The 25,236-nt window shown below is 42.6% G+C and overlaps 1 protein-coding gene across 6 annotated transcripts in view; it reads right to left on the minus strand.

Annotated features, from left to right (window-relative positions):
• Positions 1 to 25,236, minus strand: part of LOC107658869 (forkhead box protein P2) — a 78,711-nt gene that overhangs the window by 16,760 nt on the left and 36,715 nt on the right. For 4 of the 6 annotated variants that reach the window (XM_016447559.1, XM_016447556.1, XM_016447560.1 and 1 more), the window contains exons 3-10: positions 20,079 to 20,216; positions 18,177 to 18,266; positions 15,657 to 15,840; positions 14,739 to 14,952; positions 13,068 to 13,172; positions 8,465 to 8,552; positions 5,445 to 5,528; positions 252 to 462 (exon numbers count right to left, since the gene is read on the minus strand). In XM_016447559.1, coding sequence (XP_016303045.1) covers positions 252 to 462; positions 5,445 to 5,528; positions 8,465 to 8,552; positions 13,068 to 13,172; positions 14,739 to 14,952; positions 15,657 to 15,840; positions 18,177 to 18,266; positions 20,079 to 20,216 — 1,114 coding nt within the window. The remainder of the gene's footprint in view (positions 1 to 251; positions 463 to 5,444; positions 5,529 to 8,464; positions 8,553 to 13,067; positions 13,173 to 14,738; positions 14,953 to 15,656; positions 15,841 to 18,176; positions 18,267 to 20,078; positions 20,217 to 25,236) is intronic. The other 2 variants (XM_016447561.1, XM_016447558.1) reach the window with 1 other exon arrangement.

Raw genomic sequence — 25,236 nt, forward strand, 5'->3', positions numbered from 1 at the left:
ATTAACACGCTCGTGAAATTAGAGCCTGCGTCGATATTTTGTATGTGTTTGAATAATTCATGCCTTCCCCGCTGCTCCAACACTTGCGGAAGACCAGTAAATATAAACATCAAACAAGATGTTTTTACATGCATCGCCTTCTTGAATATTGCATCATTTTATATTTGCCTGTAATTAAAATGCATTGAATATTGATGATTTGATTTGAGCCCCATTTGCATGAAGAGCGAACAAAAAAAGCATCTACGAACCTGAGGACAAGGGCATGGAGTATTTGTCAGTGTGGCGTCTGCGCATGGCGCCCATGCTGGGCACATTGGCGGGACTGAGGACATTGGGCACCTGGGGCATCTGGGAAAGGGGCGTGACTGGAGCGGTGGGCGTGGTGGGCGTCTGAGGTAAGTTGGGGGGCGAGACAGACGGGAGGTTCTTTGACATGGTGACGCTGGAGACAAGATTCAGCTGTAGAAGAGAGAGAGAGAGGGGGATTTAAACGAGTGCTGGCTCATTCCTACAGCTGTGTTTCCCCTAATAAGCGAAGGAGGAAGCAGCCAATCTGCACTAATTACAGGATGAAATTGTATCATAAGAATTCTAATTAGAGCACGCTGTTAAAGATTATCTAATGATCAGGCTGCGAGTTATCCCGACCCATCTCTATCCCATAAGAGCTCCCTGGATGCAAAACACACACGCGGTGAGAAGAACATCACCTGGCTTCCTGCCATAACCTGGTGCCTCGCTAGTTATCCATCTCGCTCTCTTCCTGTCTTACCACCCAAACACAAGAGTCAGGTTTTTTTTATCAATATGCACATATCCTCTGCTTTTTTTGTGTCCCAACTTCACCCGAGTGGAAAACCCTGACCTTTAGTCTCACCGTTAACTCCTTCAAATGGTAATGACATCATTACATATTCAAACCAAACTGCCTTAATTGCGAATTGGAAAGCAGAATTCCGGTGCTGTCAGAATAGAAAATGACCGCCGGTTGGACATCAACAATCGTTTGTGGCACGTGTTGATAAATACAATGAAATGTCAAGCCGGCTATTCTCAGGCGGCTGCTCTATAGACAATTACAGCTCCACTTAACGATAATGAGATAATGCCAACACAGAGAGTGGCATGCACTATACCACTTCGCGAGAAATCAATGACTCCTCTAGGGGAATGTTGTATCCTGGCTAATGACTGGAACTAAGACCTTGAAAGGAAATTAATGACAAAGACGCGTTGTCTACCAGAGGGACATCTTAGCAAAAGGGTAAGCAGTTGTGTTGTTGACATTACATTACATGCTAAGTAAATACTTGTGTCTTAAAGTCAATAAGAAATCAAAATTGACCCCTATTACTTCTAAAGGTGTTCCTGGTCTTATTATGAACAATTCGTTGTTGCACACTATAAAAAATAAAATGAAATAAAATAAAAGCTGACATTTTCTACAACAGATATTCTTTCATTTTGAATTTGATTAATTGTCACTGTTACAAAGCCCCCCCCCCCACACTCTGAAACATGAGAGACAAATAACGTGTTTGTGCTAAATTTATTGCCATTTGAATTCCCATCTTTGTCCGTGCTTGCAAAAATGCAGTTTGATGCATATAATACATTGTATAATTCGTCAGGGGCCGGGTCACGGCACCAGATTTGAGGATTGTCTCTCTTAATATCTTTCTCATTGCGGCCAAACCACCACATCAGCCCGTAATTACACACTACTCCTCTAAAAAGGTTTTGATACACTGTCAAACACTGCAAAAAAGCACTTCACAATAAATCCTATCAGTAGTGAGCGAGCGGGGAAACAGATAGAGAGTGTGCTGCATGTATATTTAAAATGTTAAGACAAGATTTTCCTCCCCTCTCTTCACCTGGTTATGGCAACAAGCGTAACATGTTTGCAGGCATACAATCTGGTGTTTGCAAAATGGAATTTATTAAAGCTTAACTGAGCAGGAGTGAATGAGACACAGGGATCAGCCCTTTACTACTGCTGCTCATCTGAATATATATTCAAGGTTGGCTGAGAGGAAAGGAAGGGGTTGGGAAAAAAGAGCCCCTCATTATTCAGGACTAGCAGCCTTGGTAACTTTGATTTTCAGCCATCCATGGCATGGCCAAAAGGTAACATTTAATGAAGTGCCATTCAGAGTTTAAATGGGGTCGTATAACAGTGTACCAGCACCTTGTGTTGGGCTACTGATAGCTGTTGAGGGTTTGCCGGTGCTCATTTTGTCGTGCTAATAAATTCGCACTATTAATATTTATCAAATGTGTGGGACGGTTCTCTGTCGGCCCTGTGTGCACGAGGGCGTGAAAGTAACGCCATATTATCTGTAACATCCTTTTTTGTGGGGAGGATACATGTGTTCTCTTTTGTACCTGCGAAACATTAAAGCATTTGCGTGAGCCCGACACTTGCACTAAGACAAAAAGGAATGAGCTGAAAAAAAATCGCAGACCCTCGCTGATTATTTAAGAACTCGCCATTAATTGCTCATCATCAAATGCAATTAGCAGTCCTTTCATGTGCGGTTTGTAATGTAATACTTCATTAATATTATTCATTCATATGCGGTCGTGGATTATAGGCTGAACGTTTTTTATTAGAGTCGATTTCACCGAGCTGCTGGAGTTCTGAGGATGAAAACGGGAAAAAAAACCCTGAATAATAAATCGACAGAGGTGAGCAGTCGATTCCTGATGGATTTACAAGATAATTATTCTGTCTTGTGATTATCTGCTTTATACGGTGGGAGGTGATGAGAAAAAATTATGCTGGTGAAATTAGCTACTTGCTAAGCGGCGGCAACACGCTAACAATGTTTTCCCCTGCAAAATATTGAATAGCTAATAAATAATTCCAATAAATAAAATTTATCACAGCCTACTCTCTTTTGTAAACACTTTAATTTCCAGCACAACACAACGTTTCTTTGTATTTTGCTTTTGATTAATGGTTAAAGGACATCTTTGAGTGAAATCGGATCCAGACAGATGGGCCGTTTTCATATATTGCTCCATTTTTCTCCAAATACACAGCTATATCTCTGAATGTTTACAGATTACGGGTTATTTCTTTACAGATAATCTTCTCGCAGTTTCCATCTATCATTTCAAACTGTTTGTTTTCTGAAACGAAACGTCTTCCCCCTACTTTAAGTGCGCCTGTGGTCGCGGTGCTAAACAGCTTTTACCGGCCAACAGGTTGTTTGCTGTGCTAAAGCCATCAAAGTGTAATGGCTCTGAGTTTTTGGCTGAGATTGGGTGTATGATTTAATGCTCTCTCGGTCCTGATAGGGTCCCAAGAAAGCAGGCATTACAAATCCCATTCTCCTCTCATCCTCCAGCCGTGTTTAGAGAGCACATTTACCATCCTGAGTCCTGTTTACTGTACGCGTACCAATATGCACTCACCGGTTTTGGTGATGGTTTGGGCTCTGAGGGCCTCATGTGCAAGTGTGCCATCATCGCCTGAAGACGCTCACGTTCTTTAGAAAGCTGTTAGCAGAAAGAGGGAGGGAGAGAGAGAAAAAAGAAAACAGACCGGTTTTAGAAATGAGTGATTTTCCCCAGACTACCACAGTAATACATCTTGTTATCAAGCTTGTCTGCTTGTAATAAATCCTGCATACGGCCCAGACCGGCTTCCTTAAGCTTGCCTCAAAGACACAGACATAAAGCAGTCGTTCTCAACCGGCGGATCGTGACACAAAACCAGCCAGAGGTCTTTTCTAGTGGGGTCATGGACAGCTGCAAAACAACAATGCTAAATGCAAATAAAAAATGCAATTAGCCATACACTTGAGTATAGTTAGGATAGAACAATAAACAGGCTTATCAACTTTTGGAGAGGAAACACATCATGTATCTTGACCACATCACATCTTCTCAAACAACTATTTCAGAGCAAGTTCACCTGTCAGTTGGCAATATGCAACATTTGTCTGTTTTATACATTTAAACAAAAGTTAGAATTTTGTCATGTGACAAAATTGTGGCCTATATAGGCCTTGGCAATATTAATAAACAGTATTAATAAATGTTTCCATATAGATCCTTGTTAAAATGCATTAGGCATCATGAACTATAACAACAAACTGTATTTCTTTACAGCATGTATTAATTCAGGTGAATATTAATTCTTCTTAAAGTTTAAAATAGATTAGTATGTGTGAAAATGTACATTATCCAAAATGAATAAATGCTGTAAAATTCAGGTATATAAACTTACTGCAAAGTGATTCCCTTTTATGTGTGATTTTTAGGACATCTTTGTTACTTTTAGATAAGAAGCAGCTTTGTACAGTGTTGGACGCTTGATGTCCTTGGGTTCTGAAGCAAAATCAGTTGAGAACCACTGAGAGCGAGAGAGAGGCAGATTAAAGCAAAGATAAGAGAACCATTCCTCGTGGTGCGGTGATGGAGAGCTGAAGGTGGTGCTCGGAGGTCACGGAAAACAAATAGCACTTCATCTTTTTGTCAATAGCAGAATTTAGGTCAGCAAAGCTCTGACAGTAACAAGCTACTCAGGCCATAAATTAGAGAGTCCTGGTCGGCGACTCAAAGTCCTGTGGACACTGTTAGGGCTGGACTGGATCTAGCAGCTGCAGAGAGGTGAAGGGGTCCCGCAAACAGAGTGCCAGTCGGTCCCGCCTCCCTGCCTCCTCCGAGGTCCAGTTAGTGCCCCGGCAATCTGTTATCATCAATCTAACTCACAGAGAGTGACAGGGACCGGCCCGCACGGCGCACCGCCTTGAACTCCGCCGGTGAGCCGGCATTCGAGCTCTGAACCGGGCCTCATTACTACTGACGGAGGACAAAAAAACGCCAAAAAGAGCGGAAAAAAAGCCCAGAAGGACAGAAAACAGCAGCTCTGCTGTAATTGCTCACAGTGTAAGCATGCCGACTTTGTGGTATCAGCGAACAAGAGAACAAGTCAAGGGAGAAATCACAATGTCTGTCTGTTATTTTACATATAAACAAGAATTATTCATTGTTCTGTTTCAAGAGCCCAACAAATAAATAGGGAGGGTTTTGCCGAGCGTAAAAACCTTTAAAGGTTGAGGGGAACGCTTGGCTTGCATTCAGATGGGCATCACAAATGCTTAGAGGAGCCACGGTCAGAAAGCAATCCGCACTGTTTGTTTTCTGAAACGAAACGTCTTCCCCCTACTTTAAGTGCGCCTGTGGTCGCGGTGCTAAACAGCTTTTACCGGCCAACAGGTTGTTTGCTGTGCTAAAGCCATCAAAGTGTAATGGCTCTGAGTTTTTGGCTGAGATTGGGTGTATGATTTAATGCTCTCTCGGTCCTGATAGGGTCCCAAGAAAGCAGGCATTACAAATCCCATTCTCCTCTCATCCTCCAGCCGTGTTTAGAGAGCTCATTTACCATCCGAGTCCTGTTTACTGTACGCGTACCAATATGCACTCACCGGTTTTGGTGATGGTTTGGGCTCTGAGGGCCTCATGTGCAAGTGTGCCATCATCGCCTGAAGACGCTCACGTTCTTTAGAAAGCTGTTAGCAGAAAGAGGGAGGGAGAGAGAGAAAAAAGAAAACAGACCGGTTTTAGAAATGAGTGATTTTCCCCAGACTACCACAGTAATACATCTTGTTATCAAGCTTGTCTGCTTGTAATAAATCCTGCATACGGCCCAGACCGGCTTCCTTAAGCTTGCCTCAAAGACACAGACATAAAGCAGTCGTTCTCAACCGGCGGATCGTGACACAAAACCAGCCAGAGGTCTTTTCTAGTGGGGTCATGGACAGCTGCAAAACAACAATGCTAAATGCAAATAAAAAATGCAATTAGCCATACACTTGAGTATAGTTAGGATAGAACAATAAACAGGCTTATCAACTTTTGGAGAGGAAACACATCATGTATCTTGACCACATCACATCTTCTCAAACAACTATTTCAGAGCAAGTTCACCTGTCAGTTGGCAATATGCAACATTTGTCTGTTTTATACATTTAAACAAAAGTTAGAATTTTGTCATGTGACAAAATTGTGGCCTATATAGGCCTTGGCAATATTAATAAACAGTATTAATAAATGTTTCCATATAGATCCTTGTTAAAATGCATTAGGCATCATGAACTATAACAACAAACTGTATTTCTTTACAGCATGTATTAATTCAGGTGAATATTAATTCTTCTTAAAGTTTAAAATAGATTAGTATGTGTGAAAATGTACATTATCCAAAATGAATAAATGCTGTAAAATTCAGGTATATAAACTTACTGCAAAGTGATTCCCTTTTATGTGTGATTTTTAGGACATCTTTGTTACTTTTAGATAAGAAGCAGCTTTGTACAGTGTTGGACGCTTGATGTCCTTGGGTTCTGAAGCAAAATCAGTTGAGAACCACTGAGAGCGAGAGAGAGGTAGATTAAAGCAAAGATAAGAGAACCATTCCTCGTGGTGCGGTGATGGAGAGCTGAAGGTGGTGCTCGGAGGTCACGGAAAACAAATAGCACTTCATCTTTTTGTCAATAGCAGAATTTAGGTCAGCAAAGCTCTGACAGTAACAAGCTACTCAGGCCATAAATTAGAGAGTCCTGGTCGGCGACTCAAAGTCCTGTGGACACTGTTAGGGCTGGACTGGATCTAGCAGCTGCAGAGAGGTGAAGGGGTCCCGCAAACAGAGTGCCAGTCGGTCCCGCCTCCCTGCCTCCTCCGAGGTCCAGTTAGTGCCCCGGCAATCTGTTATCATCAATCTAACTCACAGAGAGTGACAGGGACCGGCCCGCACGGCGCACCGCCTTGAACTCCGCCGGTGAGCCGGCATTCGAGCTCTGAACCGGGCCTCATTACTACTGACGGAGGACAAAAAAACGCCAAAAAGAGCGGAAAAAAAGCCCAGAAGGACAGAAAACAGCAGCTCTACTGTAATTGGTCACAGTGTAAGCACGCCGGCTTTGTGGTATCAGCAAACAAGAGAACAAGTCAAGGGAGAAATCGTGATGTCCGTCTGTTATTTTACATATAAACAAGAATTATTCATTGTTCTGTTTCAAGGGCCCAACAAATAAATAGGGAGGGTTTTGCCGAGCGTAAAAACCTTTAAAGGTTGAGGGGAACGCTTGGCTTGCATTCAGATGGGCATCACGAAGGCTTAGAGGAGCCACGGTCAGAAAGCAATCCGCACTACAAAGGCGAGGTGGCTCTTTGTGTGCAAAAACGCAAGGGAACAGCTAGATTTACATAAAAAAATAAGCACAGGCCGCAATTATTCTGCAAGCGAAACTGGTTATTTATTTGAAATTAACAGAAGAAAGATGGATTTTAACCCCGTGCACCGCATCCCATGATGCACCGGAAGGTGTGAGGCAAAGGACAGAGCGTTAACTGGCAGGAGAGATGGCCGCAGCGCTGAGTAATAGCATCCCTCAATCACTGCTCTCATTATCTCGCCAGCGTGACACCTTAATAAGGTCACGCTCCAGCTACTGAAAATAGTGGCTCTCTTTAGAGGTTCCTTCAGGTGCAAAGTGTATTTAATTAACACAGTCCAGCCCAGATGCACGCATATTAATCGGAAGGGATAGAAAATAAGCACAAACCATGATTCAATTATAAAGGCCTGTGATGGCTTTCACCTTTGTTGGGATGGATTTGCTCAAGGTCTCCCTTGTGCATTTTTTCACTTTATGCACTTCAAGTTTTTTATGGCAACAAGCTAATTAACAAAATGTTTGGTGTTATGCTGCAAAAAAGCAGTTAAAGTTGAACAAGTGTGTGTTAAAGACAACATGAAATCAAAATCAAGCAAAACATGGTACTGAACACCCACTTTTCACAATTCCATCAAAGCCTGATGCATAAAATCCAGTCTTGCTCTAAATTAAGGACTAATATATAAATAATGATTGTTTTCGAACACGTTTCCTGAACACTTCCACTGTCTGCCACTGGATAAGCAGTTAGCAGACAGTCCCGCTCGCAACCTGCCAATGCTTCCATTAATTCATTTATCAGAGGTTTTTATCCAAATGACATATACAATGTAAAGTTTGAAGTATACGTTAGTACACAAACTAGGTAAAGCTAAGCGGAGTCAGGTTGGTTTAATGTTTTGATAATGCAGCAATATTTTCAATTTGTAGAGAAATCAGCTTACAAATCACACATGCATTGTGAATGCCATTTCATGTTGTCTTTAAAGTAATAGTTCACCCAAAAAAGAGAATTCTGTCATTTACTCACCTTCATATTATTCTAAACCTGTATGAAACAAACCAACACTAAACCAAATTGACTTTCATTGTATGGACACCAAAACACTAATACATTTTTCAAGACGCATGCTTTTGTGTTCCACAGAGGAATGTCAGTCATACAGGTTTGAATGACATGAGGGTGTGTAAATGATGCCAGACGTGTCATTATTAGGTGAACTGTTTCTGTAAACGTGTATATGCTTATATTCATGTGTCTACTGTACCTGTATCTCTAGCTGTTGTACCACCTGCATCTGTACTCGGCACTGGGCGGTACTCCTGTCGTCCAGAGCGTGTTCATTGTTAAGGTGCCTGTAGGCGAACAGGAGAAACGGATGAGAAACCAACCCCTCATTCACACATACACAGGCTCAACTAATAATAGACGGTTGCTGTTGATCAACTACCACTGTTGTTGATGATTATGATTTCTGGATTACAGGACGTCCATCCCATTAGCTTTTAACAAACTGCCGTCATCTAACAAGTGTGTCCCGCGCTCGCTGAAAGCCGGTGTTTAACATCACAATAGCATGACTGTCATGCGAATGAGAGGCAGCGCTCAGAACACAACGGCTTATGAGGGATGTTGGCGTACAAAAGGCCTCGCGCAGAGGTTTTGTCTTCTACATTTATCAAGAAATAAATACAATAAATGCAATTTAACTCGAGTAACGTTTAAAAAGTGCCTCCTACGAAGAGTGCATTATTCCGTCGACATATTAAATGTATCTACTCATCCTTTCATTAGAATATTACGCAGAAAAAAACCCCACTTCAGACTGCAGGAGCAGTCAATGGCGGTTTTCCTTGATTGGATTTTGTCTGCAAGACACAAAAGAAGCCCGCCATTAAAATAGACCTTTATTCCCGGCGAACGCACGGAGGCGAAAAGGTTTTTAAAAGTGTTGTGATGTTCGGTAATGAGCCTCTATCTAAATTATCATTGGTGACAAACCCACAAAGCGCTCTTTTAGAAGACATGCTTGTGAAATGCCAATGCTGCCACTCTCTTTCCTGTAATTATAGGTTAGCTTGCAGACCCTTCAATGATCATTTACAGTACAGCCTCCAGTGCATTAGTGTTAGCTTAAATTGCGCACATACACTCGCACGCAAACACCCACCCATCCACACCGAGCTAGATTTAACACTACTAAGCATTTTCTCTATTCATTCTCTATTCATAGCGCAAGCTATTGTTTATGTGCAAAACGCAAAATAACAACGTATTCATAATCTTCCTCAAACACGCCAATCAAAGCAGAGGACATTTGAGAACACAATGGCCGCCGCTACCTTTCAATTACGCCCGTGCCCATTTAAAATTATTTCATTCCATCACGCCCGCTTTTGCTATTGTAACCGTTTCAGGTCTAATGCTCAGATATTCTCCATTATAAATCAAGAGTGAGATAGCTTTGAACATGAAAAAAAAAAAAGAAAAAAAAAAGGATGACTGGAGAGTCGGTGCCTTTCTCCGGCCCCATGCCTAATTGCTGTTTCAGAATGCGCATGCAAAGGAGCATTTCATTAATCATGTAATCAGGTCCCTCGCAGGGAACTAATGCTGCAAATACCCTTTTCATTTCAATGCTCATAATGCTATCTTACGCACTTGATGTATGGTGGATGTCATAAATTACAGTTGCTTCAAAAGCCATGACTGGCTAGTTCCGCCGTACCGACAGGTAGCTCGCTAAATAACACATCTAATCTCGCATGCCCCGTTTCTCATTAGCGGCCATCTAGATCTTAATCTCGTTTCCTTGTTTCTTTTAGGAACGTGAGGTTTTCTTTTCTAATGGAAGCACGTTCCCTTCTCCAAGAGTAAATACAATAAATGCAATTGTCAGAAAGTGTAAAATACTAGGTTCTTTATGCATTTTTGAAGATAAAGAGTCACAATTATCAAAAATAGTCATAATTTTGAGATATATAAGCACAGATATGAGAATGCCACAAGTCTGAGACATGAAGTCGCAACTGTGAGATACAAAGTCGCAGTTGTGAAACACCAAGTCACAATTGAAAGATACGTTGCAATTATGTGTAAAAATAAAGGAATTACTAAAATAGTCCCAACTGTTAGACACAGTCAAAAATTTAGAGGAAAAAAATAAGAAAATGGGAAAATATAAAGTAACAATTGTAAGATATAGTCACAATTAATAGAAAAAATAAATTGTGTTACAATTATTATAAGAAATAAATTGTTATAAATTCAGTACCAATAGTGTAAGCTTTAAAGTCACAATTATGAGATAGTAAGCAGCAATTCTGAGAAATGATGTCGCAATTACCTTTTTTAATAGCCAGCAGAATGAAATACAGCACAACAGCGTTTTAAGCGAGTGCTAACGTTAGCGAGAGCTAGTTAGTGCTGGTGATTACATCCAGATTACTGCATGGCAATGAAATATTCAGACAGTAGGTGTTTGACTATGCATTGATAAAAGCAGGGGGCTAGAGGGGGGTTAGATGCAGTCACCAATATCTCTTAATGAGCCTGTGGCGCTGGGTTTAGTTCAAACAGAGAGGTGAGAGGAGAATGAGACGGGGCCGCCAGCTGAGCAAACATCTCTGGAGCCGCCTGTAATTTATGGGTCACTTTATAGGCATATTGATTTTTGTTTTGAGATGGGGAATGAGGGCTCTGATGGTCTAAGAAACAGACAGACAGGTACGCAATGGACTGAGAAGTGCATCGAAAACCACAGACAGAATGAAATCATCTGAGTTAAAGTAGGAATTACTTAGGCCTTTCCAGCCAACATGGACCAATCAAATAATTTCGCTAATTCTCAAATGACTCGCAATTTCTAAAGGACTCATGACCTTCAACTGTACATGGGTTTGATTAATCTAACCTGGGACTTCCTGTTGGCTTTCATTAGCGCCCAGTTTAAGACGTAGCACTCTAAGTGGCGGAAGCTCGGCAGGTCGCTTCACCAGTATTAAATGTTAAATAGGTGAAAAGAACGATTAATTTCCCTGCATTAGAACGGGGAAGAGTTTGTTTATTGAGATACACAATCTCATATTGCGTCCACATGGGAAAGATGCTACAGCAAATGGCAAGCCTGCGTTGACAGTACGTCAATCTTTATTACAGGCCAGCGGGTATGTCTGTATTTTTCTCTTCCAACTCATCCTGACTCTTCTCAAACATGTGAGAGGAAATCAATAAGAGAACTAGGGCAGCAATCTGGAGCTTAAACAATAACAAAATCGCCTGCGTGGCAGAACAACATTAGAACGCTATGAATTCATTAGCCCCCTCCTTTAGCAGCACATAACCCCCAAATAAGTTGCATTAATACACACGTCTCGAGGCTTACCCACGTGCTTGCACGCACATTCACGCACGTCTATTTGAACTTCAGAGCTAATATAAACGTGCCAGGCACCTCTTGCCTACCCCTCTACTGGTGCACCGCGCATGAAAGAGCGCAAAGCTGCGCTTAAATGCTGATCTTGACAACTTTCTCAGCAACACAATAAAGATTACAAAACCGTGGCTGGTTTCTTCTCCGCAAGCTACAAGCCCGCGCAGGTTGGGTGAATCCCTCCGCCCCCTGCTTCCCCATCAAAGGTGCCATTTGAATCTGACACCTATTTTATGTAAACCATTTTAAGCGTGTGTACCTGGATGATACGCAGCAGTGACTGGCATCTCCGAACGACATTAAAAGCTTCTTTCTGACACCGACAATCGCTCCTCCAAGGCACAGCGCCACCCGCCATCTCAGATCACGCTGCCTTTTGTGGGAGCGTTTTCATGTACGAGTTACAGTACGGGCGTCTCCGACTCTGGGTGTCTTGCCCCCATTTCTACGAAGATTTGGAGGATGATTGCTGTAATGGCATCCTACTGCACAGGCTGTCAGACAACGAGCGTTTTTATTTAGTTCTCTTCAACCATTGATTTGCATACCAGCTGAATTTGGCGGGAAATGATCACATGACCTCTGATGTATGCTGTGCCACAATAAATGAACGTCAATGGGCTAGACGGGGATAATTAACCCTGTACTTTGAGGTACATGCAGTCTTTTGGTTGACAGTCATGACCAACTAGTTAAATGGTAACACACTCAAAGGCGCTAAATTCTTGACTTGTTTGGAGTGGACTCTTTAGACTGTGTCTAGCTGGTTTATAAAAGAATAGAACGACGTCGCCACTCTCAAAAGCCGTTTACAAGAATTGACGTGGACAATTACACCCACCAAACGCACCAGATTATTATTTCACAGTTAATTACGGATCTAATTAGAATATTCAAATGAACCCTTTTCTCCATTCTTTGATGGTGAGGCTCTTTCCTCGGAATGGCAACGTGATAACCTGCAATCTCCAGCACTGCAAACACCTTCTCCTTTGATGTCCCCCCTCTTGCGTCGCGGCAACAAAGCCGACCAATTACAAATGAGCTAATTAACTAAATTGTTGATGGAGCATGAAGAGTTCATTTCACTCCGTTAGTTGCGCCATGACAACACCGCATGGCTATGTGGGTTGCCATTAGCTTCTGCCGCTCAACACCAGCCCATCATCCACTCACGTAGCCGTGGAGATGCACGGTCATTTCTGAGCACCACCTATGATGGGCTGACAGGTGCCTTTGAGAAATCTGATTCACCATCCGTTTTGTGGATTTACAGCTAAGTGCGAGAACTGAGGTATGAAAACTTTTTAAATTGAAAACGTAACAACTAAGCATCTAATAAGCATTAAAATAGAGACATAAAGGGAAAACAGATAAATTACTGCTTTAGGCCAACTGAAATTTTTTAAGCACTTATGATCTCTTGATGATCACTTACTTCAAAAACTGTCCAAAGTCGTCACAAATACTTTCACATCCTGGCCACTTGCACACTCCATGACCATAGAGGGAGTGTGATGCTCCGGTCTCTTCATGCAGCGAACTGAAAGAGAAATAACGAGCATTAAAAATGTGGTGGAAAACATGGTGGTGGTACCTGTCAGGATACTATGACCAAAAGTTGGGTCAAACCGGCTCAATTTGGTGGACTTGATGCTCAGAAAAGCTGAAAAAACACACATGCTCTCCCCTCGACATCACGCCACCTTGTGATTATTGATCCAGAGTATTACTGAGGAGACACGAGTGTGTTAAAAAACAAATGGCCTGGCCAAGTAAAATCACCCGTCAACATTTTTTCCACAGACTTTCACCTTGTAAAGCCATTACGGACAACTTGTGTAAACAGCAGAAAACCGGCCCCTGCGCTTTAATTTTCACCAGGAGATTCATTTGCGGTGGAACAGGCGTTTTTAAGGACACAACCTGTTGTGAAAAGACATTGCGGTAAGTTACAACCGCCAGTTCTAATGGTGCTGAGGGGCTAATGTGCGAAAGTGAGGCTAAGCAGACCAGCACGGCGTGTGTTTGTGTGCGGCACACGCTCACACACACAAACCTCACCGGCTGTTTTACCTTGCCGTTATCGATCAAGCACATCTTAGAAAGCAGCTGGCTTTGACAACACAACACACTCCGTGATTACGAACGACCGTGGACCCGAGAGACTCCGCCAACACACGAGAAAAGAGTCTTACCTATTTCTTAAATTATTTCCCTGTCTCGCTCTCTCTCTCGGTTTTTTCCTTTTTCTTCTCTGCCTCTAAAGATATCTCTCTCAAGAAAGGGCTTTCTGTGAAGACGCTACGTACTTGAAACCAATTACACAACACATCCACCCCCAGTGAAGTCAGCGGCTGTTGCTATGTACTAACATATGGCCGCTACAGACTGAATAATACATGGAGAAATATGCGAATCTATGTCTTACAGCAGCTGCGGAGCGTATAAATGGGCTGTCGCGTGTATAAACGATCAGGAAATGCCACACCGGCATAGTGTATTCTATTTACATGACAAGCCGCGCCAGCAAAGCAATTTCAAAAGAAAAGCTAGGTATTAAATACTTAATGTACATTGAGGTGAGCTGTGTGTTCCTGCCACTGAAAGTTGCACCTCCATGCGTTTGATATACCAGAAGGCACTGCGTACAATAGCGCGCTGTCTCGTGGGAGGTTTCGTCTCATTTCAACTGTTATCCAGACATTAATAAACTATTGATGAGCAAACAAACAAAAACACACAGCCCTCTCCCTGCAGGAATGAGCATTTTCCTTTTGCAAATGGGGACAAACACATCAACTGTTCTTTCCGTTTTTCATGTCGCACATGAAAAATAGTTTAAACGGCTGTTTGGTTTGTGTTTGTTAACATGCCTTTGTGTTCATGTGCACACAAGACCCTTTATCGGGAGGTTTGTGATCACGTATGTCTGAAAAGGGATTTGGAGTTTGTGTCGAGTGAAAAAGAGAAGAAGCTTTTATCCAAAGTGACTTTAACATAGCTAATCCAGCTGGATCTCAAGGAGCCAATGGTGATCAGGTAAGCGGAAGGATAAACCAGTGCCCCTCCGATTAGCTTTGGCATGCATGTGTGCATGTTAGAGTACCTCTCTCTCCGGTTGTTGAGGGCCGGGGACTGGCCGTTGGAGATGCAGTGATGGGTGATGGGCGGAGAAGCTTTGGGGTTGCTGGTGGAGGTAGTGGACAAGTTGTTGGTGGTGCTCAAGTCCAGGCCGCTATGTTTTAGCCCATTGTCCTCCATGGCATGGCTACTGGTGACGTCTTTCCAAAGTTGCTGGAGTTCGGCAGGGCTCAGACCAGCTGGAAGAGAGTCACAAACAGGTTTACAGACACAATCATTCACGAAACTCTCATCATGAGCTCCCATCTGCCCTTTTCTAACAAGGTAGGTAAACCTGTTCTGCTCTGCTGCGAAACTTGAGCATCACACTTCAGCATCTGGAGATAAACCGGCACGAGATCGACCTGGACGCTCATCCCTCGCTTCGTTTCCGTGGTATCCGAAAGTGCAAAGCAACCAGGAACTCATCTGCACATGATTATGCATTCATAAACAAGCCTCTGTGTGCAGAATCAAATCATCATATAATCCCTTGGATGATAAAATGATTATTCCGCTTCATGTCGCCCCGGCTATACTCCAATTAAGAGCCATTTTCAAACTATTGTCATCCAGCGCCATTTCGATAAACACAGTAGCACCAGGTGTTTGTTCCAGGAAAAAAGCAAATGGCAACAGCTCGTCTTCCTCAGAGCTCTGAGCTCGCACTGCGAGTTCGTAAACAACAACAACAGGCAAGGAGGGGAGGGAGAGAGAGAGAGTGAGAGAGAGAGAGGGGGAGAGAGGAAAACAACAAGCACACAGACACAGGCAAGAGAGAAAGAGAACTAGCGGAAAAAAAACTGAAATGGCAAGGAAAATGCAGCAGGAAACCAAAAAGGGAGGTTTAAAAGAGGACGCAGCCACACACGCACGCTCTCAGATGATCACGTGAGGACTTTACCTGGCGGCAGAGTCTGTCCGGGGAGGGTGGGCTGTCCTGGGCCGGGGGGCAGAGAGAGGAGGCCCTGCCTCTGCATGTTGAGCAGGTGCTGCTGCTGCTGCAGTTGCTGCATTTGCAAGAGCTGCTGCTGAAAGACCAGCTGCTGTGCTGCCAACTGCTGCTGCTGCTGCTGCTGCTGCTGTTGCTATAGTGAGAGAGAGAGAGAGAGAGAGAGAGAGCGAGTGAGCATACACACACTAATCACACACATGGACGAGAAAGTGTGTTTGGTTATACATGTGACCCAAGTGAAACCTAGTCGTCTCGTTCTCTTCGCCTGTTTGCGTGGACTGAAATCTGTGTGTGAGATGCGGGTGGGAGGGTGTGTGGAGCCCCCTCCTTCCGCCATTGATAGTTAACTGTCTTGCATTTGTAATGGTCCATTACAGCTTATGGGGCCACAGGGAGGGGGTGACGGAGGGAGAGAAGCTGAGCGAGATTTACAGCACCCACCCCCCCATCCCCTCCCGAGCCCTGTTTACTGCCAGTGGAGCCTCTTGCATAAGCTGGCGAAGACAACAACAAAAACAACAACAACAGCAGCAGCGGTGACGGAAACCACAGAACAAAAATGCAGCACTTCAGTGATCAAAGCACAGCAACTGTGCTTGAAATCTTTCCATAGATAAAAATAAATCTGTAAAATCAGGTAAACGTTGATGTTTACCTGCGAACAAAAAGGATTAGCAAAATCACAAGTGAACAAAACACCCATATAAAACATTTTTTGTGTAAAACGTTACACATGACAAAAAAAAAAAAAACTTCAAACAAAGCATTTAATTAAGTGAAATCAAACTGAAAATCATAGTATTTACAGTAAATATTTTCGTACATTGGATCTTTCATGAAACATCAGCTATGAACATTTTGCATAAACCGTCACATACAATATGGACATAAACTTGTAAAATAGATACACATTAACGTTACAAAATAATTACTGAACTAAGTTAAATTAAACAACAATTAGCTAGTCCAAATCACTAAAGAGCAAACATTTGGGCCTCATTCATGAAACAGCAGATGAAATTTGTGTGTTAAATTGTTTGTAAAACCATTACTACATAAATCGTTGTAAACAGTTTACACTTTTACACAAAAATGTATTCTTCTCATATTTCATAAATCAGGCCCAAGACATAATTTTATGTCATACTAGATTGTAATACCATTTTTATGTAAATTGTCATATATGCAAATTCATTCTGTTAGTGAATGAGGCTCAGTGTTTGTATAATTTCGTATGTGATGAAACGACAAGACACCGTTCTTTAGTCTTGGCTGTTCGGAAATGTAAAGTGGTGTAGTAGTTGCATTTCCATGTCGTACAGAATCAATTTATTAGCTGTTTTTTAGGAGGTCTGGCTTAAAAATGACTGAAGTTTGCTTCTGTGGACAAAGTCTCCAGAGGTCCATTAGCAAACTGAGAGCTAGTTTCTGCTGAGACCCTGTTAGCTTGAGCTCTCTTTCTCTCCCATCTGCTTTCCCTTTCCTCTTCTCCTGTCAGAATACATTACAACCTACTCAGTGACAAGAAAGCAAAGACCCCCATTACAGGAGGAAAGTTAAACTTCCAATTTTTGCTTGGAATTACACTAGCGGTAGGACTGAGCAGACTCCAGAGGAAGACCTTCAGTCAAGAACGGTGAGGAAGACCTCATTCCTTTAGTTTAGGGATGAGAGAGCAAGAGAATGAGAGGCAAAACTTGTGATGCGCTCACTGGAAAACAGACTGCATAATGGAGTGAGCCGTGCGGATTGGCCCCACAGTCTCGTGAGAAATAAGGGAGCAATTTCTATTCCATATTTGATGGCAGGGGCCTGAAAAAAAATCTATTCGCAAATCCAAACAGAAACAAAACCTTCGGGAGGTCAGTCCTGCTTTCTGTAGGCCCTGCATAATGGCTTGCTTGAAGAGAGACAATGGTAGAAGGTGCTAGTTGAAGAAACTGCTGGGGGCGGGGGACATTTCCCGTCCACGATACCTAGCTGATCAATTTAACTGCTTCCGCACGTTTTGTTTGGGTTGCCGCCCCCCTCCTTGGCGCGCTTCGCTTTTTGATGCCTGCTCCTGCGTGTCAGGAATCCTCAGTCTCCTTCTGTCTGTCTGTCAGATGGATCCACGGTCTGACTGTCAGTTTGATTTATGAGCTCGCTGCAGTCGAACTTTTCTGCTCATCAGCCCAAACTCACCGCGGTGGTTCATTAGCGAACGGACCCTGCGCGGTACGCTAAAGCGGGCATTTTAGCGTCAGTGTAACTCTGAATTGCCGCGAAGGACGGAGTTGAGACACCTGACAATGTTGTCTGCCTAATTTTAGCTCTCTACATCGTTTGGTAGCATTCAGAAGAATTTTCCTCTGTGGTAAAAGAGCGTAATGACAGCACAGACTGATTTACAAGTCGCTTGTGGTTGGCGAACGCAAGGAAAACCATCACTTTGCCTCTTACATGTGTATTTTGGTGTGTTTATCGTACCTCTTTCACTTGTTTTCCTGGGTGCTGTTGCTGCAAAAGCTGTAGATGGAGTTGCTCCTGTTGTTTCTTATAAAACTCTTGCAGGTGCTGCTGTGGAAAGACATGGACATTCTCTATTACAATGTGTGGAAAGCAACAGATCATACAAAAGTGTAAACGCTTAGAACAAATGCGCTAACCGCTAGGCTAATTTATAGCCAAAAACCATGATTGTTTAGGGGTTTAAAATATTTCATAGTACTTTGTGCTTGTTTCCCTTTTCCCATTAAGTTTGTTATTAGAACATTTGCACTAACCACTAGGAGCAGATGCAGTTAATGTAAACACTCTCAGAGCAAATGTGCTAAATGCTAGGCTAAAGCTGTGACAAAATAACCAGTTGAGGTATATGGCTTAAAAATTTATCTAAATATCAATGTATTTCCCTTGTTCTATAAAGTTAAAGTGCTTTCACTAACTGCTTGGAGCAAATACAGCTTCTAGAGCAAATGCGCAAACTGCTAGGCTACATCTGCGACAAAACAGAGCAGCTGTTGTATATGGCTTGAAAATTTATTTCCCTTCTCCCACATAAGTATGGCCGTACCTCAAAGCAGAGCTACAACAGAACAAACAGATTCGCAGCCGACTCCGGGCTCCTGAGGCCGCACGACATGCCTGGATGTGCTTCTGCATGTCACATCATAAATAACATCTCTCTCCGGTCGAGACAAAGAGACCAGCACTTCCCCTCATCGTGCGTCTCCATATGGACTTTTATGCGGCTGCACATTACCGCTAGAGGAACAATTAATCTTAATGCCTATATATTTTTTCCTCTCTGATGCCTTGACAGGCAGTGAAAATCTGAAATGAATGTGAAGCACTCAAAGGAGAGGATTCATCATTGTGAATTAATGCATTTAGCACACTTCTCTTCTTCTCAGAGTGCTGTCCTCAGGAGCTCATCGTCGGAATACAGGAGCCAAGCTCTCCCGTCTCGTTCAGCGGGAGACGTCTTCAGCACAAGACGCTCGTCACCGTTTATACAGACCTAATTATAATCAAGGCTAACTGAGTTAATGGAGATGTTTTTAATGAAGAGCTCACTCTGAGATTTTAAAATCACTTTTGAAGATATAATCTACTCTTGTCAGAGATGTGGTCTAGTTGTTAACTCACATGCTACGATATTATGTGGTGCTCATGCGGACAATCAAAGTTTGAGCTGTTTTTCCTAATCATTTCATGTCCTTACATTACTACGGCTGCTGAAAAATCAGCTTAAACCCGGTTTGCTGGTCTTAGCTGTTTAAAAATAGTCTCCCAGCCTGGGCAAGCTGGTGGGCTAGCTGGTATCCCAGGTTGACCAACTGCACATTAACTGCCTGGTAAGGAAAGGAGACCAGCTGAGATCAGCTAAAACAGTTTAGGCTGGTTTACAGTCACAAAAGACCAAAAAACAAATATAGCATCTACAAATGTCATATATCTACTATAGCTACTTCAGCTAACATGTTGATAGTTTAACTAACTTTAACAAACTTGCTCAATCTTCAAACTGCTGCTTCATTATGATAAAAAGGAAAACCTTTAGAAGGAGTGAAGAATGTAGGAGAGCATGAATTTGAAAGTTCACTTTATCAGCTATTACTGCAACAATAAAAACGCGATGCGTCTTGCAATGCGGATACATTAATGAACCAAACAACACGTGAAAGCAAGAGTTCACGTACAGCTAACTCTGTTTGACTTTCTTGTTTCAGTGCTCCATTTGTCCCCAAAAGACGTCCCCACTGAAAACAACTAATTACATGCCTGTCCGTATTTAGTATGTCAAGGACAGAGAGGATCTGTATGCTACCATTTCAAAACATGACTGCATATGGGACAGTGAGTAAGAGGGTGTTTATGTGTGTTCACCTGCTGAAGCATGACTGCTTGTTGTTGTTGTAGGAGGGCTTGGAGCTGTTGGGGGGAAAGGACCTGCTGTTGAAGGATCTGCTGCATCTGTTGGGGTGTGATCACCTGTGGACTCATCATTGCCACAGACACTGGCACCTAAGAGAGACGGAGACGGAGACGGAGAGAACAACACATTAGCCATGTCTCGTGAAAACTCTTCAACTGTAAAGTCATGTGCTTCTCGAACTCTCTGGAAATGGTGCGAGTGCAGTATATGTAGCCATTTGGCAGTGCATGTGTACTTTCTTACTCTATATATTTTCTGTCAGCTACTCCCAACGGGGAAAGCATTGCGCTTTAAATAGAGGAGGACCTTAATTAGCTGAACACTTCAACTCCCTCAGGCGATTTCTAGTGCTACAACACACAAGGCAGGCAGGAAGACGCACATTTCCAGAGCCGACTGTGGGTCGTAAGCGGACACATGGCCTGCTGAGGAGCAGCTAAGCTAAGTAGCATAGATTCAGGCTGCCGAGGGTTTGAAGCTTTGAAAATCTGTGAGAAACTCCTGATTGAAGCTGAGCTGCTGTGAAGTATTCTGTTTTACAGAGGTGAGGGGAATTACCAGTTGCCTCTCGCTGCGCATTGAAGTTTCCAAGCTGCACGCTTGGAAGAAAGCAGCCAGAGGCACAAGTCTTCCACGAGATGTCATTTTAAAAAATTCATGTCATTTTTTAAATGATAAGAATCATTAAAATACCAGCTGTCAAACTGTGCGAGAGAACTTTTTTGGCTAAAAAAAACCAAAAAGAAAATATTTTCGCAACCCAGCATTAAAATAAAGCAAGTGAGTTTTCTGGAAACATGCAACATTTACATTAATTTGGCTCGATTCTTCGCTCGCGTCTCAAACTACACAATGAACAGAATAAAAATAATTGCCAGACAAATGCTATTTGAGAAAGACAGAAACAATTTTCCTCTCCTGGACGCTGCACCTGTCTACAGCTGACTCTTCAGGGCATTCTTTGTACTTTATGAAGCATGCTGCATGTTGCATTGTTCAACAGAGCAGCTTCGACAGATGACGTCTATCATCAAGACAGGCGAGCCTTCGGCGTCATGACAGGTAAACATCTCTATTGTTGTGGTTTCTGAGCTTGAGAAAAAGACGTGAGGCTCCATTAGATGTCGCGAGGGGTCTGAGTGACTCCTCGCGCCGGCTAATCAAGACTGCTTGATTGCTTTCCGTACGTCTGAGCTCTCAGGGCCTTGACACGTCCTTGTTTTAGTCTCCTGGCTCGGCCCAGCTCAGGTTCCCCTCTTTGATTAGCAGAGACATTTGCATGGTCACTACACATTTTTCATTTTAGAAGTCATTATGCATTAGCGCTCCTGAGCGCCGAGCTTGACTAATCCTGATGAACTGAGTAGCAGAGCTGAAGGTCACACTCCATCCCCACTCATATTCATATTCAAACAATTCCAAGCACCATTCTTCATTAGACTGGCCCCAAAACTCAACGAGCATCACCACCACGGAGGGAAGCGCACACACAAATACACTTTCTTTCTTACTGTCTGTCTTTCTTTGGGGAGAAAAGGTGTGACGAGGGAGGGGGTATCGGAAGAAAAAAAAAACAAAGGAACAAAGCAACAAAGTCACAAATTAAACAGCTGCATGTAATTATGCAAATGTATGCTTACACCTTCAATGTTATTAAACCTTAAGACACATTTGGGATGTGTAATTACCCCCAGGTTCAGCCAGGGTTCTGCGCCGGCCTAAATGACAATATAAAGACCAAAGCATGAAAATACAAGAGGAGATGTTCTCATTACGCCCATTATTTGTATATTTAAATGAGCTATGGACTGAATAACGAACGATCACCTCGCCTGCACTGTGGCTCGGCGAGTACAATAAACATGTAAATTTCACAACAATTCGCTAAGTTTATTTATCGACCAAAGCTGACTGTGTGTTGTATTTTCGCCTCGAACTTGCCTAAGAGAGACTCGAAATGACAAAGGCGACAAGAAATAAAATGAAATCAGGATATGCCCCATAGCCTCTCATTAGCTTTTTAGCAGATCGACGGATGATACGCATCTTCATTTCATCACTTTTCCAAACAAAAAAGACGAGACAAAGTTGAAGTTTTGGCCCACTCACTTCGGAGTCGCGCACAATGCTAATTCCAGCATTTAATGCCGGCATTTTCTGCATGATATATCAGAGCTTGAAAGATGAAAGCAGATAAGTAATTGCTCTCCTGGTTCTTATTCTTAACTGACAACCCATAAATGTAATTTTACACACACGTTCATTTACATTTTCAAGTATATGACATGATAATTGGCGGAATATAACACCTCCATTCCGCGGGATACTGAGGGGGGCGATGATTGACAAGCTGGGTGAATTGAAAGGAACAGAGGCTGAATTGCTTCTCCCCGAAATGATTTCGCCAAGACGGGGCATAATTAATGAGCGTTTGCCGAAGGGTCGAGACGCAAACAGTCACAGACAATGGGTCTTTTCCCTCGCAGGATGCCAGATGAAGAATATGACTGTGAGAGGCAATGATGCAACCCAACGAGTGCTAGAAAACTTCACCGATAATAGCATTCTTCATGAATCAAAGCATCAACTTCAGTCGTCTGCACTTGAAGCACTTGCGCTGTGAGAAAATTTACTTACAGACCATCAACTGACATCTGTTTCTCACTCTCCTTTTAAACAAGCACATCCAAAAATGGCAATCCACGAAGCTTTGATTTCTATTGGAAAACTACAAATACAAGCTGATCTCCATTGACCTGCTCTTTAGAGCCATGAGGCTCAGCACCTAAGAGACAGCAGAACAAATAGCTTTAAATTGGTCAGTGATGAGAAAACATCAGTGGCCCTCCTGAAGAACGAGCAAATCATTACAGGGCTCTCGCTATGCCAAAACGGGTCTCGACGGTCAACTCCACATCATAAAAACGAAAAATGCAAGACTTGAGCCTTTTTACAGTACCTGAAAACACAACAAATGTCCCATTGGTGTATTTCCAGCAACAGCAGCTGAGAAAGCCATGTTAAATAACTATAATTAATATAAGTGCAAACTAGCAAAAGTAGGTAGTAAGGAGTGATTTGATTCTCTCGATGAAAGAAGTTTCTGAATCAGACGATTCAGGCTGAACGTGCTGAATCATGGGGCCACTTTAGAGAACCACTTGCCAGAGATACTTATGTTCACCAATTTCTTTCATTCTCAAGGAATGGGGCTTTTCTTGGACTTCGGAAAGGATCCCGACCTTCCACTTTGGTAAAGCTAGGGTTGCTAATTCAGTCAGTAATAAAAGGTTTCACAGTCAAGGGTTTATTGATGGAGTTGCTTTACTTGGGGACCACCAATATGCACACTCACTGATTTGTAAGTCATTGACAATATAAACACATACTTGCGCTAATCTAAACCTGAAACACGCTAACATACATACACACATACTCACACAGTGATCGTTTGGATTAAAAGATCAATGCGGATGCTCTCTGGGAACAGTTAATTAGATTACAGGAATGTTTTCCTATATCAATTTATTTTACAGTTCAGCTAAACAGTATGGGAAGTGTAATGCACTTCAAATGATGATAGAGTGGATGTGGCCTCTGTTAGAGCTAACAGGGGTACAATGGATCTTCCACACAGATTTAGATAACCACACTTTCATTTTTGTCAATGAAGGGAGGGATCAAATGCTTACTACAGGAAGTTAAGCCTAATGTGCTTTCCAAAGGGAACTACGAGAGGAAGAGTAGAGCTCATGCCATAAAACCGCTCAAAGAAAATCAACCAAATGTGATCTTCAAGAGTCTGTAAGATAAGAACAAAGTCTACACGAGTCTGAAAGTTGTCTTCCTTTGTTTTCCTCAAATATGTTTCTTACCATATCTGAAACGGAGCATCGTGTGGCATTTAGAGGGAAATCGGTCTCTCTCGCTCGCTCCGCATCAGCCCCCTCCTCTTCCCTCTCTTGAAAGCTTTGTGATGTCGCAGGTAATAGGGAGTCTGTTGGATCGCTCCCCCCGTCAAGTGACACGCAGTAAATTACACAAGCTTCAAGCAGCTCGCTGAATTATAGTTCATCAATTGGAAAGACTTCCCACCACCGGGCTACACGTATCAGATCTGCCAGTTAGGATCCAATTAACACCCTGGCCAGAGTAATCAGACTGCATGTGTAAGGGCTGCTGGAACTGGTTTATTACTCCCATGCATCTTCTGTCAGAAGGTACAGTTGTTGCTTCTACATCAAAGCGGTGCTATGGCACAATTTTTTTCCCCACTCCCACTGTTCCACTGGTTCTTGCCTAAGGGTTGTGCTTCAGCTTCCTTTGCATTGCAATGTGAGCCCCTGCAATTGCAATTTACAGACGCTGCCCACTAGTTCAGGTATCCGGGGTAAAGAAGGATGCTTTCCTGATTACTAAACATCACAAATCTGAAAATACAGTTTTTCCCTCCTCCTTCGTTTTGGAGTAGCTGAACTTTGAAAAACTTGTTGGAATTTGAACTGAATTGGTCATACCTCACAGAAAGCTGAAATGGAATTTTAACTGGAATGCTCAGAAAGTGCATTCTAGGCAATCTAAACACAAACCTCTACCAATGAGGCCTATAAACTTTCAAACTTCAATGCTTTTTCAACTTTTCTCAAAACTTTCCATCACTTTTAAGTTGTAATTCTGTTCTGTTTCCTGTGCCAGTTTTGTAGTTCCTTTGTTCACTGGTTCCCCTTGATTGTCTCCCCAGTTATGTTTTGTCTTCTTGTTACCCTCATTAACCCAGCCTGTATAAATATCCCGTGTGTTTCCGATGTTTCTTGGTTAGTTGCTGGATGTACATACTGTGGTTCCCTCCTTTCCTTCCTTCTTTTTATTTAAAGTCTTGAATTTAGATCCACATCTTACCTGCCATCCATTGCTTGCCACGTTACACTAGTTAAGTTACAGTGTTATTGACTTCTTTGAATGTCATTTTTTTAAAATTCATTCTTGCATTCAAATTCCAATTGCAATTCTGCACTCTGTTTTTTTACCTCAATTCAAATTCACTTCCAATCAACTGAATTTAAAAGGCCTTCCAAATTCTCGTCTGAATGGCGCACAACCCTACTGTTG

The sequence above is a fragment of the Sinocyclocheilus anshuiensis genome, unplaced genomic scaffold, assembly GCF_001515605.1.
Source record: "Sinocyclocheilus anshuiensis isolate Anshui unplaced genomic scaffold, SAMN03320099.WGS_v1.1 scaffold283, whole genome shotgun sequence".
Lineage (NCBI taxonomy): Eukaryota > Metazoa > Chordata > Actinopteri > Cypriniformes > Cyprinidae > Sinocyclocheilus > Sinocyclocheilus anshuiensis.